The 14534-nt window shown below is 43.5% G+C and overlaps 2 protein-coding genes across 3 annotated transcripts in view; one reads left to right on the top strand and one right to left on the bottom strand.

Moving 5' to 3' along the window:
• MAP3K5 (mitogen-activated protein kinase kinase kinase 5) overlaps positions 1-5557 on the bottom strand; it is a 104062-nt gene extending 98505 nt beyond the window's left edge. The window contains exon 1 of the mRNA XM_058836631.1: positions 5122-5557. Within this exon, the coding sequence (XP_058692614.1) occupies positions 5122-5527 (406 nt within the window). The 5' untranslated portion in view covers positions 5528-5557. The remainder of the gene's footprint in view (positions 1-5121) is intronic.
• A 58-nt stretch (positions 5558-5615) lies between these two features.
• Positions 5616-14534, top strand: part of PEX7 (peroxisomal biogenesis factor 7) — a 50696-nt gene continuing 41777 nt past the window's right edge. The window contains exons 1-2 of one of the 2 annotated variants that reach the window (XM_058836638.1): positions 5616-6402; positions 14320-14377. In XM_058836638.1, coding sequence (XP_058692621.1) covers positions 5739-6402; positions 14320-14377 — 722 coding nt within the window. In that variant the 5' untranslated portion in view covers positions 5616-5738. Of the gene's footprint in view, positions 6403-12735; positions 12958-14319; positions 14378-14534 lie in introns of those variants that run through there. The other variant, XM_058836639.1, reaches the window with a different exon arrangement.

Below are 14534 nucleotides of genomic sequence, written 5' to 3'. Positions count from 1 at the left end.
TTTCAGTAGTTGTCCTGGACTCTGAAATCAGACAAGAATAATGCATCATGATAATATTTCCTGCTCACTAATAAGAACTATAATTTGATTCTCCAGTCATGATGCTATAGAAACAGTAGTGGGGGCACAGCAGCACCTGGGGAATGGGGGGAGAAGGGTGTCAAAAAGAAGCAAAATAAGATGTGAATGTAAGTGTTGCATAATCACAGAAAGTATGTGCAGTATTTCAAGTGTCTGACAAAACTGTCAGTGAAACTAAAAAATATTAATCAGGAGGCATCAAGAAAAAGGCAGTGAAAAACACCTAATTGTTCTGAGAGACAATGTAAAATAGAATAAAGCTTGTGATTACTTTCTCTGCTAGAGATTTTTTTTTTCCTACAAACAGCTAGCATGGTAGGATACATGATTGTTTTTACCACGGAAAATATTTACATCAACTTCTAGAAACGAGAACATCAGTTTTGAATAGAATATGACCTCCTTTGGGTTTAAGGTGAAAGTCTGAGTTAGTCTGTCACAATCATGAACTTCAGGAAACTTATATAAAAGGCATAACTCACTTGAAAAAAATATCATCCTAGAATGTATCATATTTAGAGGAAGAAACCACAAGAATGCTGTTGAGGCCTGGCACTGCTTTACAGCGTTTCTGTGTGCCTGTAAATGTTTCTAACCCACAAATGTTCTGTAGAATCTGCAGAAACAACTTAGGTGTAGAACATCTTTGAAGTAAAATTCACCTTCATGTAAGTGAACTTATTGTCATTTTTTGTATCAAGAGTCTTCCCAAGAAAGTTGCACTCTATGTTTCTAAGCCCAGTAAGCCAACATGCCAATCTCAAGCCCAAGCCTGCATGAATTCTGAAAGAAAGAATGCTGAATACCGGAAATAAAGATAATATATTAAACCTGTTTTATCATCTCTTATTTGGATGAACTGTATTTTCATCGATCATTGCTGTTCTGAAGAATTATCTCAATAGCCTCACACAATGGTGTTAGTAGAAAATGCTATCTATCCTCAAGGCCATTGATGGATGAAACTTGGGCATAAGAAGCTTATGAAATTGAAATTCCCCAGTATAAGACAACATTAAAGTTAGAAAGACAGTTTTATATGAAAAGCACATCAGTCAAGCTGTTTATCTTGAGAACCAACCTAAAACAAGTGACTGCACACATTAGAAAACCCATATCCTCAGTAACTGTGTGATCTTTCACAAGTTCCTCTGAGACTGTATTTAAAAGTCAGAATACCCAATATTATGCATCTAGCAAATTACCATACACAACCCTGTTTAATTCTAAAAACATTTGTGAAGAAATTACCTTGACTTAGAGCACCTCCCTCCCATGAAGAGCTGATTTCATCTAAATTACTGATTCATGCAACTTTTTTTCCTTTTACCATACTTTCACCTCTTTTGCTCCTCTCAAACACTGTTCAGCCAGTAATTGATCCACTTATGTAATACAAAGTGACAAGGTAAAGATCTGCTGGAAATAAAATCATTCTAATTTCAATTGTCAAAAAAAAATATAGGGAAAAAAAAAGAATGCTTACCTAAGCCAAACAAACTCTAAGTACTTTACACTTGTTTATGGCTGTTTCCAAAAGAAACTGAGCAATTAAAGAAAAATCAACAGGATATGTAGATCTAGTCATTAAAATTTAGAGAAAATGCCATTTAATTACAAATATCAACGGCTTCAGTGACTTTTAAAATACTATGATTACCTACTGCACTGTAGAATCGTGTCTCAGATACATTTGGGCACATCTCTAATTGCCCAACTCTTAAAATACTCCTGAAGTGTTTAGAAACAAAGCTGAATTTAGGAGCTATCTGTAATTCACCTGCACCAGCTTAAAATTACTGGAGACAAAAAAAACAAACAACAAAAAAAACACCACCCCACCACAAACCAAAAAACAACAACAATAAAAAACCCTAGCTATCCTCTCTATAAAGGAAAAGAGCCCTTAAGACAGCTGATTAAATCCAGATACATCAAGTTTTGCAAGAAATTGAACTACATTTTCCTCTCTTCACCTTCCTCTTTAAACAGAAGAAAATGTGATTAATACTGAAGTCTCTGTTTTTGTCAGACACTTCTACAACAGTTTCCAGGGCTCATTTGCTCTTTAAGAAAAAATTATTTTTTTGTTGAAATCAAGTGGAATTTAAGCCATGCAATCAGAAATGCTAGACTAGGCTCATTCTTAATATTTGGTGCATGCATGGTTCAATTATACATAGCTGACACCTACTCACTAAATATGCAGTGCTAATTATGTCTCAGCATTTAAGGGCCATAGTTGACTGAAGCTGGCAGGAGATTATTAGTAGGCTAATCTACATTTAGAGCGGATGATGAGTATTTTCATCTAAGATATTTTAGTTAATACTCCTTCAAGTTCTCTTTGAAGCAGTGAAAGGCATGAAGCAAACATACATCAAAAATCACCAAGACTTCATACTACGTTATACAAAGCAAAAAGTAAGACACTAAAAGGGAAGCCTTAATGATGTACAGGTATGCTACACTGTAGGTCTATTCTCATAAATCAAGTTAATTTACATGCATTACAATATTTGAGAGGTTAAATGTTTTGTTTTGTTTCATACAAACACAGTTATAAGTTTGATTTTCCAAACCTTCCTGAAATCACATCATTCCTTCCTCTGGTAACTTAGCTAGCCTTTTCAGTGAATCCAGGAGGACTTCACACCCTGATTATGACCACGTAATTATCATGTAATTTGGAAGCACTTTCACTGCTAAATTTTTATTTCATATTTAGTCATGCTGTGCTACTTTTACTATAAATACATTACATTTAAAAAAATACAATGTGCAATGTGCAGATATTCTTTATAATTAATATCACTAATATCACCTTTGATCACTGAAAGCACACAGCAAAGGACAAGAAGGGTAAGAGAGACAGAGTTTAGGTCACTTACAAATGCTCTATCCCACCACCCTGTTAAAGCAGTTAAAATATCTGTGCAAAAGCTACACCCTCCATGGCCATTTCGGTTTTGTTCCCTACTCTGTTCCCCATTTGTATTCCTCTACTACACAGCTTCTACTCTTTAATGTTGTTCCCAAACAGAGAGAGATTTTTTTTTCACTCTTATAGCTCCTGGTAAACAACTAACTCCTAAAAATAGTAAGACTGTAGAAAGTGCACTAAGGATAAAGAAACGAGTGTGAAAAATTGACAGATCCCACTAGACCCAAGATAAGTAACATAAAACTGTTTTTGAGATTGCAGCTGGTTTATCACTGGTCAGCTCAGACAGTACAGAGTACATGTGGAGCAGATGCAAACTTCTACATCTAGATCTCTTCAGTTCAGGCGCTGGAGGTGATCAACTGTCCTAGTTCTTTAAATGTTTCTGGACTTTACTACTAAAGCAGAATTACAAAGTACTTTTTCTGGTTTGCAACAAAAGCCACTGAAATAAGCAAATTATATTACATAAGCATGCAGTTATGTAGCACTATAAACCAGACGCCTACTGCCAGAATTAAAAGGGGCCCACTTCAAGTCAAATCTCCCATTACAAGAAAAGCGTCCATGAACTATCAAGACCCGCCTATTGAACAGCTCAGAGTCTAAAAATTAACCAGGGTAAGTGGCACAAAAACATCAGGGATAATTCAACTTCCTGAGCCTCACTACGCGACAGCTTCCACAACACAACCAAAAGAGACTCTCAGGTTTCACCTGCCCTAGAATGAAGAGATGTCAGGGTGCTTGAAATCTCTCCGAGTTAAATGCAGAGAATATAAGGGCTATAATTAAACTTTATGGCCTTCCTATTTCCACCTGTGAGAACAGCTCCTCTGACTTCCGAAAATTGTTACTTTTAAGGAAGTGGCTCTGTATGGGGCAAAAGGAATAAACTGAACACACAGCTTAAGAATCGCCCACCTCACTGAACTGAAAACAGCAGTCCATGAGGCAAAGCTTGCAAAGTTTCAAAGAGGTGACAGGCATTTGCATGCCTGTGCTGAAGAGCCTTTTGTGAGAACTGTTCACAGTAGAGGTTTTTGTTTGTTTGGGTTTTCTTTCCCTTTTTCTTCACCCCTCCCCAGGAGAGGAGGAAACTACAGTATCTGACAAAACTCGTTAAATGCTTCCTTTTAGCATGCATTTCATATAATGCAAAGCCTACAATAAAACTACAAAAACTACTACACCAAAGCTTACAATAAGCTTAAAATTGCAGGTCAGGTCAATTTCCTGCTTCTGATATTTTTTAAAGCAAAAAGCCATTAATTCAGTACTATAACCTTACTTGTATGAAGCCTTTGAAAATCTAGCAAGCAGGGGAAATTTTTATTCTACATTCACACTATTTATCTGTCAGTAAGATGAATAGATGGGGGAGAGTTTTAGTTATTATTTTTACAAACGGGGCCATCATAACACAAAACCTCAGGCCACCACACCTTCAAATGAAGGTACTGTACTTTTATCGCCACACACCTGGAAAACTGGGATGAGGGGATGCAGCCCTGGGTACTCTTGCCAATTAACTCGGTCGGTGTGCTCTTTGTCCGAGCGCATCAATCGTGTTTATTTTATGCAACCAATATCAAAAGCACAAACTTTCAACCACAAACACCTGCAGCATCCCAGATACCGCGTCAGCACTAGGAAATTGTCCCTACGCGCCTGGTGTCAAATCTGCTTTTCGAAGCTCCCTTGGCCTCGCAGCTCCTGTCTGTTTCAGCTCGCATTCATCGTACTAGCACAAATTTGCATCCCTGCACTCAGGACACCGAGAGAAAACAGCCAGGGAACGTTTAACCCGCTGGTAGCAGTCACAAGCGCCGATTCACAGCACGCTTGCTGATATAAGAGTTTCTTCTTCATTAGCGCGGGGGACAAAAGCGGTCTCTGGCACACTTTTGCCTCCCCACGCTCCCGCCGTGCCTGCTGCTCCTGCAGCCGGGGGCACCGGGGGCTCGGCGCCCGGAGGAGCCGGCGACCGGAGCTGCTCCCGCCGCCCCGCGGTGAACCCGGGGCGGTGACGGCGAGCCCCGGCCGAGCCGGTGCCGTGGAGTGATGATCAGCCCCGGCCGGGCAGCCCTTCTCACCTGCGTTGTAGAAGCGGTCCAGCACCGCCGTCTCGCCGAAGTCCAGCTTGCCGAAGTGCAGGGTCTCCAGCGCGGCCCCCACCGCCTCGCACGCCTCCCGCAGGCTCTGCAGAGCGCCGCTCTCCGCCGCCAGCAGCGGCCCCTGGCTCGCCTCGTTGATCACGTAGGTGACCGCGGTCCGGCGGCCGCCACCCTTGGCCCGCGCCGCGGTGCTCGGGCAGGCGGCGGCGGCGGCGTCCTCAGCCCAGAGAGCGGCGGGCGGCGGCGCAGCCAAGTCGGGCGGGAGGCTGCGGGCGCCGGTGTCGGCCCCGGGAGCTCTCCTGCCCAGTACCTCCTCGCAGGGGGTCCCGCCGCCGGGCGGGCCGGGCACCGGCAGGCTGACTATCCCCTCGCTGCTGTCGCTCATCCCGGCGGCGAAGGAGTAGCCCCGGGCTCTGTTGCGCTGGCTGGGGTTAGGCGGATGCCATACTGCGCCGCCCGCCCCGGAGCGGTCCCGCTGAGCTGCTGGAGGGGAGAGGCGGCCGGGCTGAAGCGAGGGATTCCCACTCGGGCGCTAGAGAAGGCTGACAGAGACGGGGAGACGAGCACAGCCTCCCTCCGTGCCTGCCACCCGCACCATGACGCGCCCTTCTCCCCCGCACCTGCAGGGACTGCCCGGCTCGCCGACCCCCGGCAGCCCGGCGTCCTTCTCCTGCCACCCCCAACACCCCGCTCTTCCTCCGGCCGCTTCACTCTGTGGGCGAAATTCCTCGGCCGCAGGGAGGAACCACTTGTGGGATCGCTCTCCGGCGCCCCAGCTCCAGCCGAGCCACAGCTGCGGAGCCACTGGCAGCGCGGGCTGGGGCGGCTCCAGCACCGGGCACCTCCTCCGGCCCCGCCTCCGGGCAGAAATAACCTTTTCCGCCCCCCTGCTCGGCGTTCCGGCCGCGTCCCGAGTGGGAGCTCTCGGAGGAACGGAGTCACGTTGTGTCCTCACGGGTTTGTCCGCCTGGAAGGCCTCCGCTCCCCTTGGGAAGTCCCGGCCTGCCCCCGCCCCGTGCCTCGGGGCGCCCCGGGAGGGGACGGCAGTACCGGCTGTTGGAGAGCACCGAGGGCGGCCCTTCCCTGCCGTCTCCTGTGGGGCTTTATTTCGTAACATCCTCCCCCCTAACACGAGCCCTCGGTCGCGCTTCAAATCTATGGGGTCAGGCTGCGTCTCCCCACCGCTAAAACTACAGGAGCCCTACCTCGCCCTGCAGCCTTCAGAGGGCCTTGAGGTTTGCAAGAAGCCAGGTCCTTCATGTGCGTTGAACCTGGTCCTACTAAAGAGATTTTATCATTTGCTGCTTTCCTTCGTGTGCACTGAACCTGGTCCTGCTAAAGAGATTTTATCATTTACTGCTTTTCTTGTTTGTTTTTAATGGCACGCACGTTCTAACTAGCTTGTCAGGAGTAAATGCTCTGAGTGTTTGCAGTGAGTTGAGAGCGGTGGCAGGACTGAGTAATCATTAGCCTTTGCTGTCTACTATTATCCGCCGCCTGAACCCGCCTCGCTCTGTGCTCCCAAACGCCTTCAAGTTCACTGAAGGGTTTATGGCTGGCTGTGTTGAGCAGGATCAGCCTGACGCTTTGCAAGTGCTGCACTCAGAAACTGGAAAACTACCTCTGTATGTTGACTAAATATGTCGGTTTTTTGCATTCACCTACAATTTACTTGTCAAGAATACTTAAAAGCTTGATAATTACCAAAAGCATTTCTTCATGGAGAAGGAAACTAGTAGGAATAACTAGCGTACATCCAAAACCTGTGCTAGCTTTGTGTGCTGTAGAAGAAAAGATCCTTTGGCATTTGAAATAATCCATCATATGAAAAAAAAAAGATTATTTACAGTCCAAGAGTGTGTATCTGCAGAATTCAAAATGGATTGGAAAAAGAAACAATGTTGAGACTTCTGCAGTCTGGTTTTAGATATAAATATTATGAAAGTGGATGATTTATTAAATGTCTTTTTTTTTAAAGGGCTTCAATTGAACAGGTACAAGAGAGAAGGAAAAATAGCATTCATTAGCCTTGTTTATATGTTGTATCAATAGGTCCCCTCCTGTTAAAATTGATGTTAAGACTAATCCACTTGTTGGCACAAAGCCTCCTCCTGTATAATTGTTTTCCATTACTTCTGTAGACAGAGGATCAGTTCTGGAATAATTAGAAAAATTACTCACTGCAGTAGCTTCAGTAGCTGTGTTTGCTTTTATGTTGAGCAGTCCCCTTTTCCAACAAGATATGCTTGGCATTTGCTTCTGCTGATAAGAAATCGGTAAATGGGGTGGGAAGATGACAAGCAAACTATAGACTAATTTACAGGGAAAAGTTAATATTTGCTCATCTGCCAGATACAGTAGGTTATTGTTTCTTGCTACAGTCTGAATGGCAAAGTGTTTTTCTAAATTTTGGTGTTTTCCACAAAATGCAGAATTGGTGTTAATCCATTCAACATTGCACTTACATCACCTTACAGGAAGCAAGAACAATATGTCTCTGTTGTTCTCAAGAACAGCCCGTGTTTGTCAAGTGCAAAAGGAAGTCATGGACTGAAAGGAGACGGAAGAAGCATGCTATTCCACTTAGCATTACTGACTCGTGAAGTTTGCTTCGTTATTAGCACCATGTCTATTCCAAATACAAGGTAGTTTTTCTACTGATTTGGCTGTGTGTGAGGCTGACTGCTAAACTGGGAAAAAAACTGAAATGCTGTTGAATAACAAACACAAATTACTGATGCTTTTATGAAGTGAAAATATATCTTTTAATCTGCTCTTTGAAGCAAACAATCAGGCAATAGGACCTCTTGTGTTTTCATGTTTGATTAGGAGATAATTCCAAGGACTTTTTATAAACTGGAGTAACATCCCATTTGTTATCAGAAGTACTCTTACCTTGTTCACTTGTTTATCAAGGGCTGTGAAATTAACATCTTTAACACCAGATGGTTTGTATATAATCATGATTCAGTACCATCCTGTTCCAGCTCTTTTTTTTCAGAGACAAAACAGACAAAAACTTGGAACAAGCAGTTGGCTGTAGACTTGTTGAAATAACAAGCTTCTCTTTGTTATATATTTCTACAGCTATAAGTCATTTACCTCTGGTATTAACCGTAATTATAATTTTAACATCCAAGAGTTTGCCAACTTTATTAGTTGCAAACATAAATGCAATTTTTGATTAGTTACAAACAGCACATGACAAATACCACAGGCTTGACTTAGCTGACCCAACTAGTGTAAACACAGTCCAAGACCAAAAAAGACAATTCAAATGTACCCTGATTCATAGAGATTAAATCTAAACATAACTGTGTCCAATTTATATTTTTCATGTATTGTGGCCATTCATGTCCAGTAGAAGGAGAAAAATTATTTTAGATGAATCTGCATTTTGAATTTGTTTATGGTTATGTGGATGAAATTCATAGAATAATCTGAACTCTATCTCCACAAAGACTGGGTTTAAAATGGATGTAAAATTTCATTAATCCTTTAAGGCCCTCTTATTTAACTGCAGGATAACATATAGGAGTGAGAGATTGGAGACTCATTGTAAATTCTTCACTGAGAAACAGGAAAAAGTTTTCAGGAGTCCAGCATGCTTTAATTATGAGTTTCTAAAAAAAACCCTAAAGAATTTCAAGAAACTTGGAGATACAAAAATTTGAATGAGATATTAGAAGTATTTAAGTTAATGGGATTTTTGTAACCTTTAGGCCGGAACTCTCACAAGCACTAGAAACGGTTAAAAAATTGTTTCTAAAATCTGTCTAAAAAGTTAGACTAACTATATCACTATTGACAATGAGAAGTAACCTTTTAAGTTAAATTGGCTGAAGGTGGTATTTTGAGGCATCCAGCTGCCAGTCTTTAAAAGAAGACGCACTTACCGTCACACTGAACATTTAAAACAATATTTAAGTAGGAGAGGGGGGTGGGAGGCAAATAGAGACTGGTGGCCATTGTGTAAGGATGCAGCTGATCATGGAACAGTAATAACATGGGGAATCTGCTTACCAAATTGCAACATGGTGCACATGGGTGGCAGCCAGCGAAACCTGACCAAACAATGTGGATACATCATCAGGGATGGATATTTCACCAGTCAGGATTGTCCTTGTAGCTCTTTTCTTGTGAGCATGGTGAAGACTGTGTGCTGTTCTTGCTTCATATTCTCTTTCCCCATAATTCTCACATTTCTTTCTAAATCTCCATGTCTAAATCTTCATTTGCACCAGTGTCTTTCCCTCCTCTTGCTTCTTTTACTCTTTTAAACTTCCAGAAAACCCTCCATGCTAACTGCCTCTTCCTTCCAAATGCCATATGAGGGAGCCTTTTCCCTTTGCATTCATTACTGCAACCTCCTTGGTTACTTTTATTTATTTTTAATGTTGCCAATTTTTCAATCTTAAACGAACCTTGGGATTCTAAATGCTTTTTCTAAAGCTGCAACACATTTGGCTTTATGATGATATAGGGATTTCAGATGGAAACATCTCTATGCTTCTATTAGTCAATAAGTGTTCACTTGTAGAAGAAAATCTTGATGGCGTGGAGCCTAGGGAATGGTTCAATAGTTAAAAGACAGAAAAAAATTAACTGCAGTCCTTGAATATTTTCAGTGTTTTAAGCTACCTGCCTTTGCACATGAGGAAATAGCTCACATTCTACTTTCTCTGGTAGAAAATATCTTTTTATAAGTTGTTCAAACGCTTGGACTAGAGCCTTTCTGATTATTGCTCCTGCCGACCAGCACAGGTTTTGGAAGGATTTGTGCACACAGCAGTGATGTTTACCAGCTCAACTCATGCCTAAGCTATCTGTCAGCTAGCAAGCTGAGGAAATGAGGGACACGTGTTTGTAACAAAGCAGAGCTCTTGGGACCGGAGGGGTGGAAATACTGCATTAAGCATCTCAACCACCTATTCTAATGCTAACAAGGGGTACGGCTGTGAGCTGAGCGTATAGAAGTGACAGCTGCATAAAGATAGCCTAAAACTGCATAGTAAGCAACTTTCACTTTTATTTAAATTAAAATTATGTTGTGTTAGGAAAGCAGCAATTTCAGTGTAGTTGGGTTTTCTTTTTCCTTCAACTGAGGGCTCTCGTTTATTGTGTGGAACATGGCTGCCATCTACTGCTGCACGCAGGATTTGTCTGTTTGGAAGACTGAATTCTTTCTCTGTACAGGTGAGGCCACACCTCAGCTCCTGTGTCCAGCCCTGGGCCCCTCAGTTCAGGACAGACATTGAGGTGCTGGAGCAAGTCTGGAGAAGGATAACAAAGGTGGTGAAGGCTCTGAAACACAAGTCTGATAAGGAGAGCTGAAGGAGCTGGGGGTGTTCAGCCTGGAGATGAGGCAGCTCAGGGGTGACCTTACCAATCTCCACAACACCTTGAAAGGAGGGTGTAGGCAGGTAGGGGTCAGCCTCTCCTGCTCGGTAACTTTTTGACAGGATGAGAGGAAACAGCCTCAAGCTGAGCTAGGGGAGTTAAGAGGAATTTCTTTGCAGGAAGGGTGGTCAGACATTGGAATAGGCTGCCAGTGGAGGTGGTGGCATCACTGTCTCTGGAGATATGTAAGGCTCAGTGCTATGGTCTAGTTGACATGGTGGTGTTCACCCATGGGTTGGACTCGGTGATCTCAGTGATCTTTTCCAACCTAATTGTTTCTGTGATTCTGTGGTTTGGTGTTAGCTAAAAGGAGCTGGCTGGTAGATCATTTAACAAAATCAGTAGCTGCATATGAAATGGTACTATGATTGGTGATCCTTCATGTTTCTTGAATTTACTCAGCTGCCCAGAGGCTGAGGAGGAAATAGTCATGCTTAGCAACTTCGTTTGTTAGGACCTTCTCTATTTGCCTGTAAAATGGCTTTTCTTTCTTTTGTTATTCTACCTTGAAACCATCCCATTCAAATACTTTCCCTGTCTATTATTTTTGCTTTCTACTTCTGTGGATCTTCAAAACCTGAATTCGTAAATTTGTCTGTGAAAAATATGTTTGAGAATTAGTCCTTCTCTCAGGAATTCCTTGTGACTTTTTATCCACTTTTTGATCTTTATGAAAATTCTTTTAATGGCGTCTTTAAAACAAAGCTGGGCCACTGATAAGAACTGGTTCCTGTTTGCATAACCTCTTTGCAGAATTTAATTCATTACAAAAGATCAACCAGCTTGGAAAAAAATGCACTTGATGAAACTTTTCCAATTCAGTGATAAATTGTCCACAGAGCAACTGGACTTTACACCATTAAGCATCTGACTCCCCGACACCTTGCAAATGGCAGTGTGAAAATTTACTTACTGTACCCCCGTGGTGGCCTTGTCTCTTTTCAAGCATCACTATTGACATCCCAGTCACAAAGGGCAATTACTTTAAAAACACTTGCTCAGAAAACTGTCTTGTAACTTGCATTTTGAAAAGATAAAGTGATGTAAAAAGATTCCACCGAAGCTAAAATTGGTTGAATTTGACCTGGAGCAGCCAATTCTGTAAGATATTCCTTTGCCCTAGGGTTAAAAAAATCTGATCTCACATGATGTCAATAAATTAGGCCTATAAATTGCCAGTTATGAGGCTTTGAGAACTGCTGTGGTAATCCAAAGGATACATTAAATTTAGCTTCACTTGCACTGAATTTGAACTGATTTTTATTATAAAGTCCTGGAGGCTACTTGTTAAACACATTCGTTTTCATTTTTATTACAAGATTGAAGAATGAGTAGAACTGCCTATTTTTGCATCTGAGAGCCAGTTTAAGCAAATGGATATTTTTGTGACGTTACAGTGGATTTTGTAGTCAAGTTTTGGTTTTAAATATAAGGCCAGGTAGCAGGAGCACATAACTATGGTCAAAGTTCCATGAGGTAACCGTGATTAAATGATATAATTTGCTTTTGCTGTAACTTCTGAAAGTGTAAAATTATACTTTTGCATTTTTATCTTAAACACAGATGGGTCATAATGACTAACTAGGGTGGTCTGTGTCCAGCTGGAATAATTTCTGTGTCTGTATTTTAAGGGACATAGATATGGATATATATAGGATATAATATAGCAAAAGCTGCAGCTTTTCTATTTTCTAATAATTAATTAATTTTCTAAGCCTGAACACCCCGTCCACCTCTTCCTTTCAAAGGCAAAATTCCCACTGACTTAAAACACAAGTTGTCACAGGTGTTAAGAAGTTTATTCATAAAAGGTCTTGCATAAAGCACAATTGCATACCGAGAAGAATGACAAAGTATGCAAATCTATTCAATAAATTAGGAGAATGAAAAGCTTAGAAGGTTTTTTTAAAAGGAAAAATGAAGGCTAACGCACATACACCTCATGCATTCAAGCTGCTGCACACACACCGAGCTGATCTATCGTGGTGCACACACACCGAGCTGATCTATCGTGATGCACACACACCGAGCCTATCGTGGCGTGCGGAAGAGCGGGTTCTTTCTGACATTTGGAAGCGGTTCCACCCGCGCAGGACGGCGATGTTGAGGATCGCTGTTCCCTGACGAGCACACTGCCAGCGCCCTGGGCCGCCCCCTGCCATGGCCAAAGATGGCGGTGGCGGCGCCCCGGCTCCGGCACCGCCCGGCGGGCGGGCGCTTCCGCCGGGGCCGGGGGCGCGGCGGCTCCTCCGCGGCTCCTCCGCGGCTCGGCGGAGGCCCGGGCGGGGGCCATGGGCACGGTGGCGGGCGCGGGCGCCCTGCGGCTGCCCGGGCTGCACGGGTACGCGGTGGAGTTCTCGCCATACTGCCCGGGGCGCGTGGCCTGCGCCGCCGCGCAGTACTACGGCATGGCAGGTGCGGGGGGCGGCGCGGCGGGGGTGACCGGGAACGCGGCTCCTCACGGGAGGAGGAGGAGGAGGAGAGGAGGCTGGAAACGTGGGTGTGCGGAAGGACAGACGGTGTCTGACAAACGCCAAAGCATTTGGGGACGGCTTCTCTTTCCGTGGCGTTTGTTTTGCTTTGAGACAGCGCCTGTGACCCGCGGCCGGGCCAGGGGTGTGGCGGGAGCTGCCCCTTGCCCTCCAGAGGCCGCCGGGATCTGCCTCTCCTTCTCAAGTACCAGCCCGCTGCTGCCCTGGCGCTTCTCACTACGGCCTGCTGGAGGGGCACTCGTTTGATGGGGTCGAGACCAAATATGGTAGTAAAGACGTACACCGTGTGAATAAAATGACTGAAAATAACTTTTTCCGCTGACAGGACCCGAGGGAATGGCCTGAAGTTGTGTCAGGGGAGGGTTAGGCTGGGTATCGGGGAAAGGTTCTTCAGCCAGGGGGTGTCTGGGCACGGGAACAGGCTCCTCAGGGAAGAGGTCACAGCACCAAGGCTGACAGGAGCTCAAGAAGTGCCCGATGATGCTCTGGGCCGTGACTCTCAGGGATGGATGGTGCTGTGTAGGGCCGGGAGCTGGACTCGATCCTGATGGGTCCTTTCCAGCTCGGCTTGTTCTGTGACTCCGTGCCTTCCGCTGTTCTTGTTTCAGTCCCTGAGTGTCCAGGCAGGCCTTGGTGACCCTGTGATCTCTTGGAAGAGCCAAGCTGAGTGTTTCTCAGTACTGGCACCTTTTTCATTTCCAGTGGGAGTATTGCTCCTCAAAACATTAATTTAAAAAAAGAATTCCAAGAGTAAAATCACTTTAACAATATCCCCATCAGATGAGGAAGCAGAACTGATGTGTGTTTTATCAGAACTGAGTTATTTGTTTAGTTTCTGGTGACCTGTGTTAGTATTACTATATTCAGGAAGGGGTGAAAAAAGTGTTTGGTCTGCTGTGTTGTCAAAGAGACAAAAGGGAGCCCCATGTTGGTATGTTTGTCATGTGAGGCCTATGGGGAAAATGCACTTTTATACTTTATAAGCAAGTCTTTTTCAACCTCACCTACAGATATACTGGAGTAAAAAGAAAACAAACTCCAAAAAACAAAAAAGAAAAAAAAACGAAAAAAACCCCCAAAATCAAACCAGGACAATCTGATGTAAATGAATTATTGTTTTAGAGAACATGAGACCACAAGATGTTTAATTATGCAAGTAATTGTTCAGCCTCTTAAAGTTCATGTGCCCTTTGTGTTTGCATGCCAAAGCTACCTCAGACCCACCCCAATTTCCTTTGGCATTGGGGAACCAGTTGTGATGTTTTGTTTCATTTTGCTGGTTTAGGTTGTGGAACTCTGGCAGTGCTGGAACAAAATGAAGCTGAGATTGTTCTGCTCAGGAGGTAATACAGAGTTATCTTTTATTTTTGTAAGAGAAAAACTTACTGTGTACTTGTGAGTGCCAGGCACAACTGAAATGTTTTTGGTTATTTTTAGTGATACAAAGTATTTTTTTCTATTCTGAAGTAGCTACTGAATACAGGTCTTTGTATTTATGTA

This window comes from Poecile atricapillus, chromosome 3 (assembly GCF_030490865.1).
Source record: "Poecile atricapillus isolate bPoeAtr1 chromosome 3, bPoeAtr1.hap1, whole genome shotgun sequence".
Lineage (NCBI taxonomy): Eukaryota > Metazoa > Chordata > Aves > Passeriformes > Paridae > Poecile > Poecile atricapillus.
The sequence above is the reverse complement of the archived record's forward strand: the minus strand, read 5'-3'. Positions and strand labels throughout refer to the sequence as shown.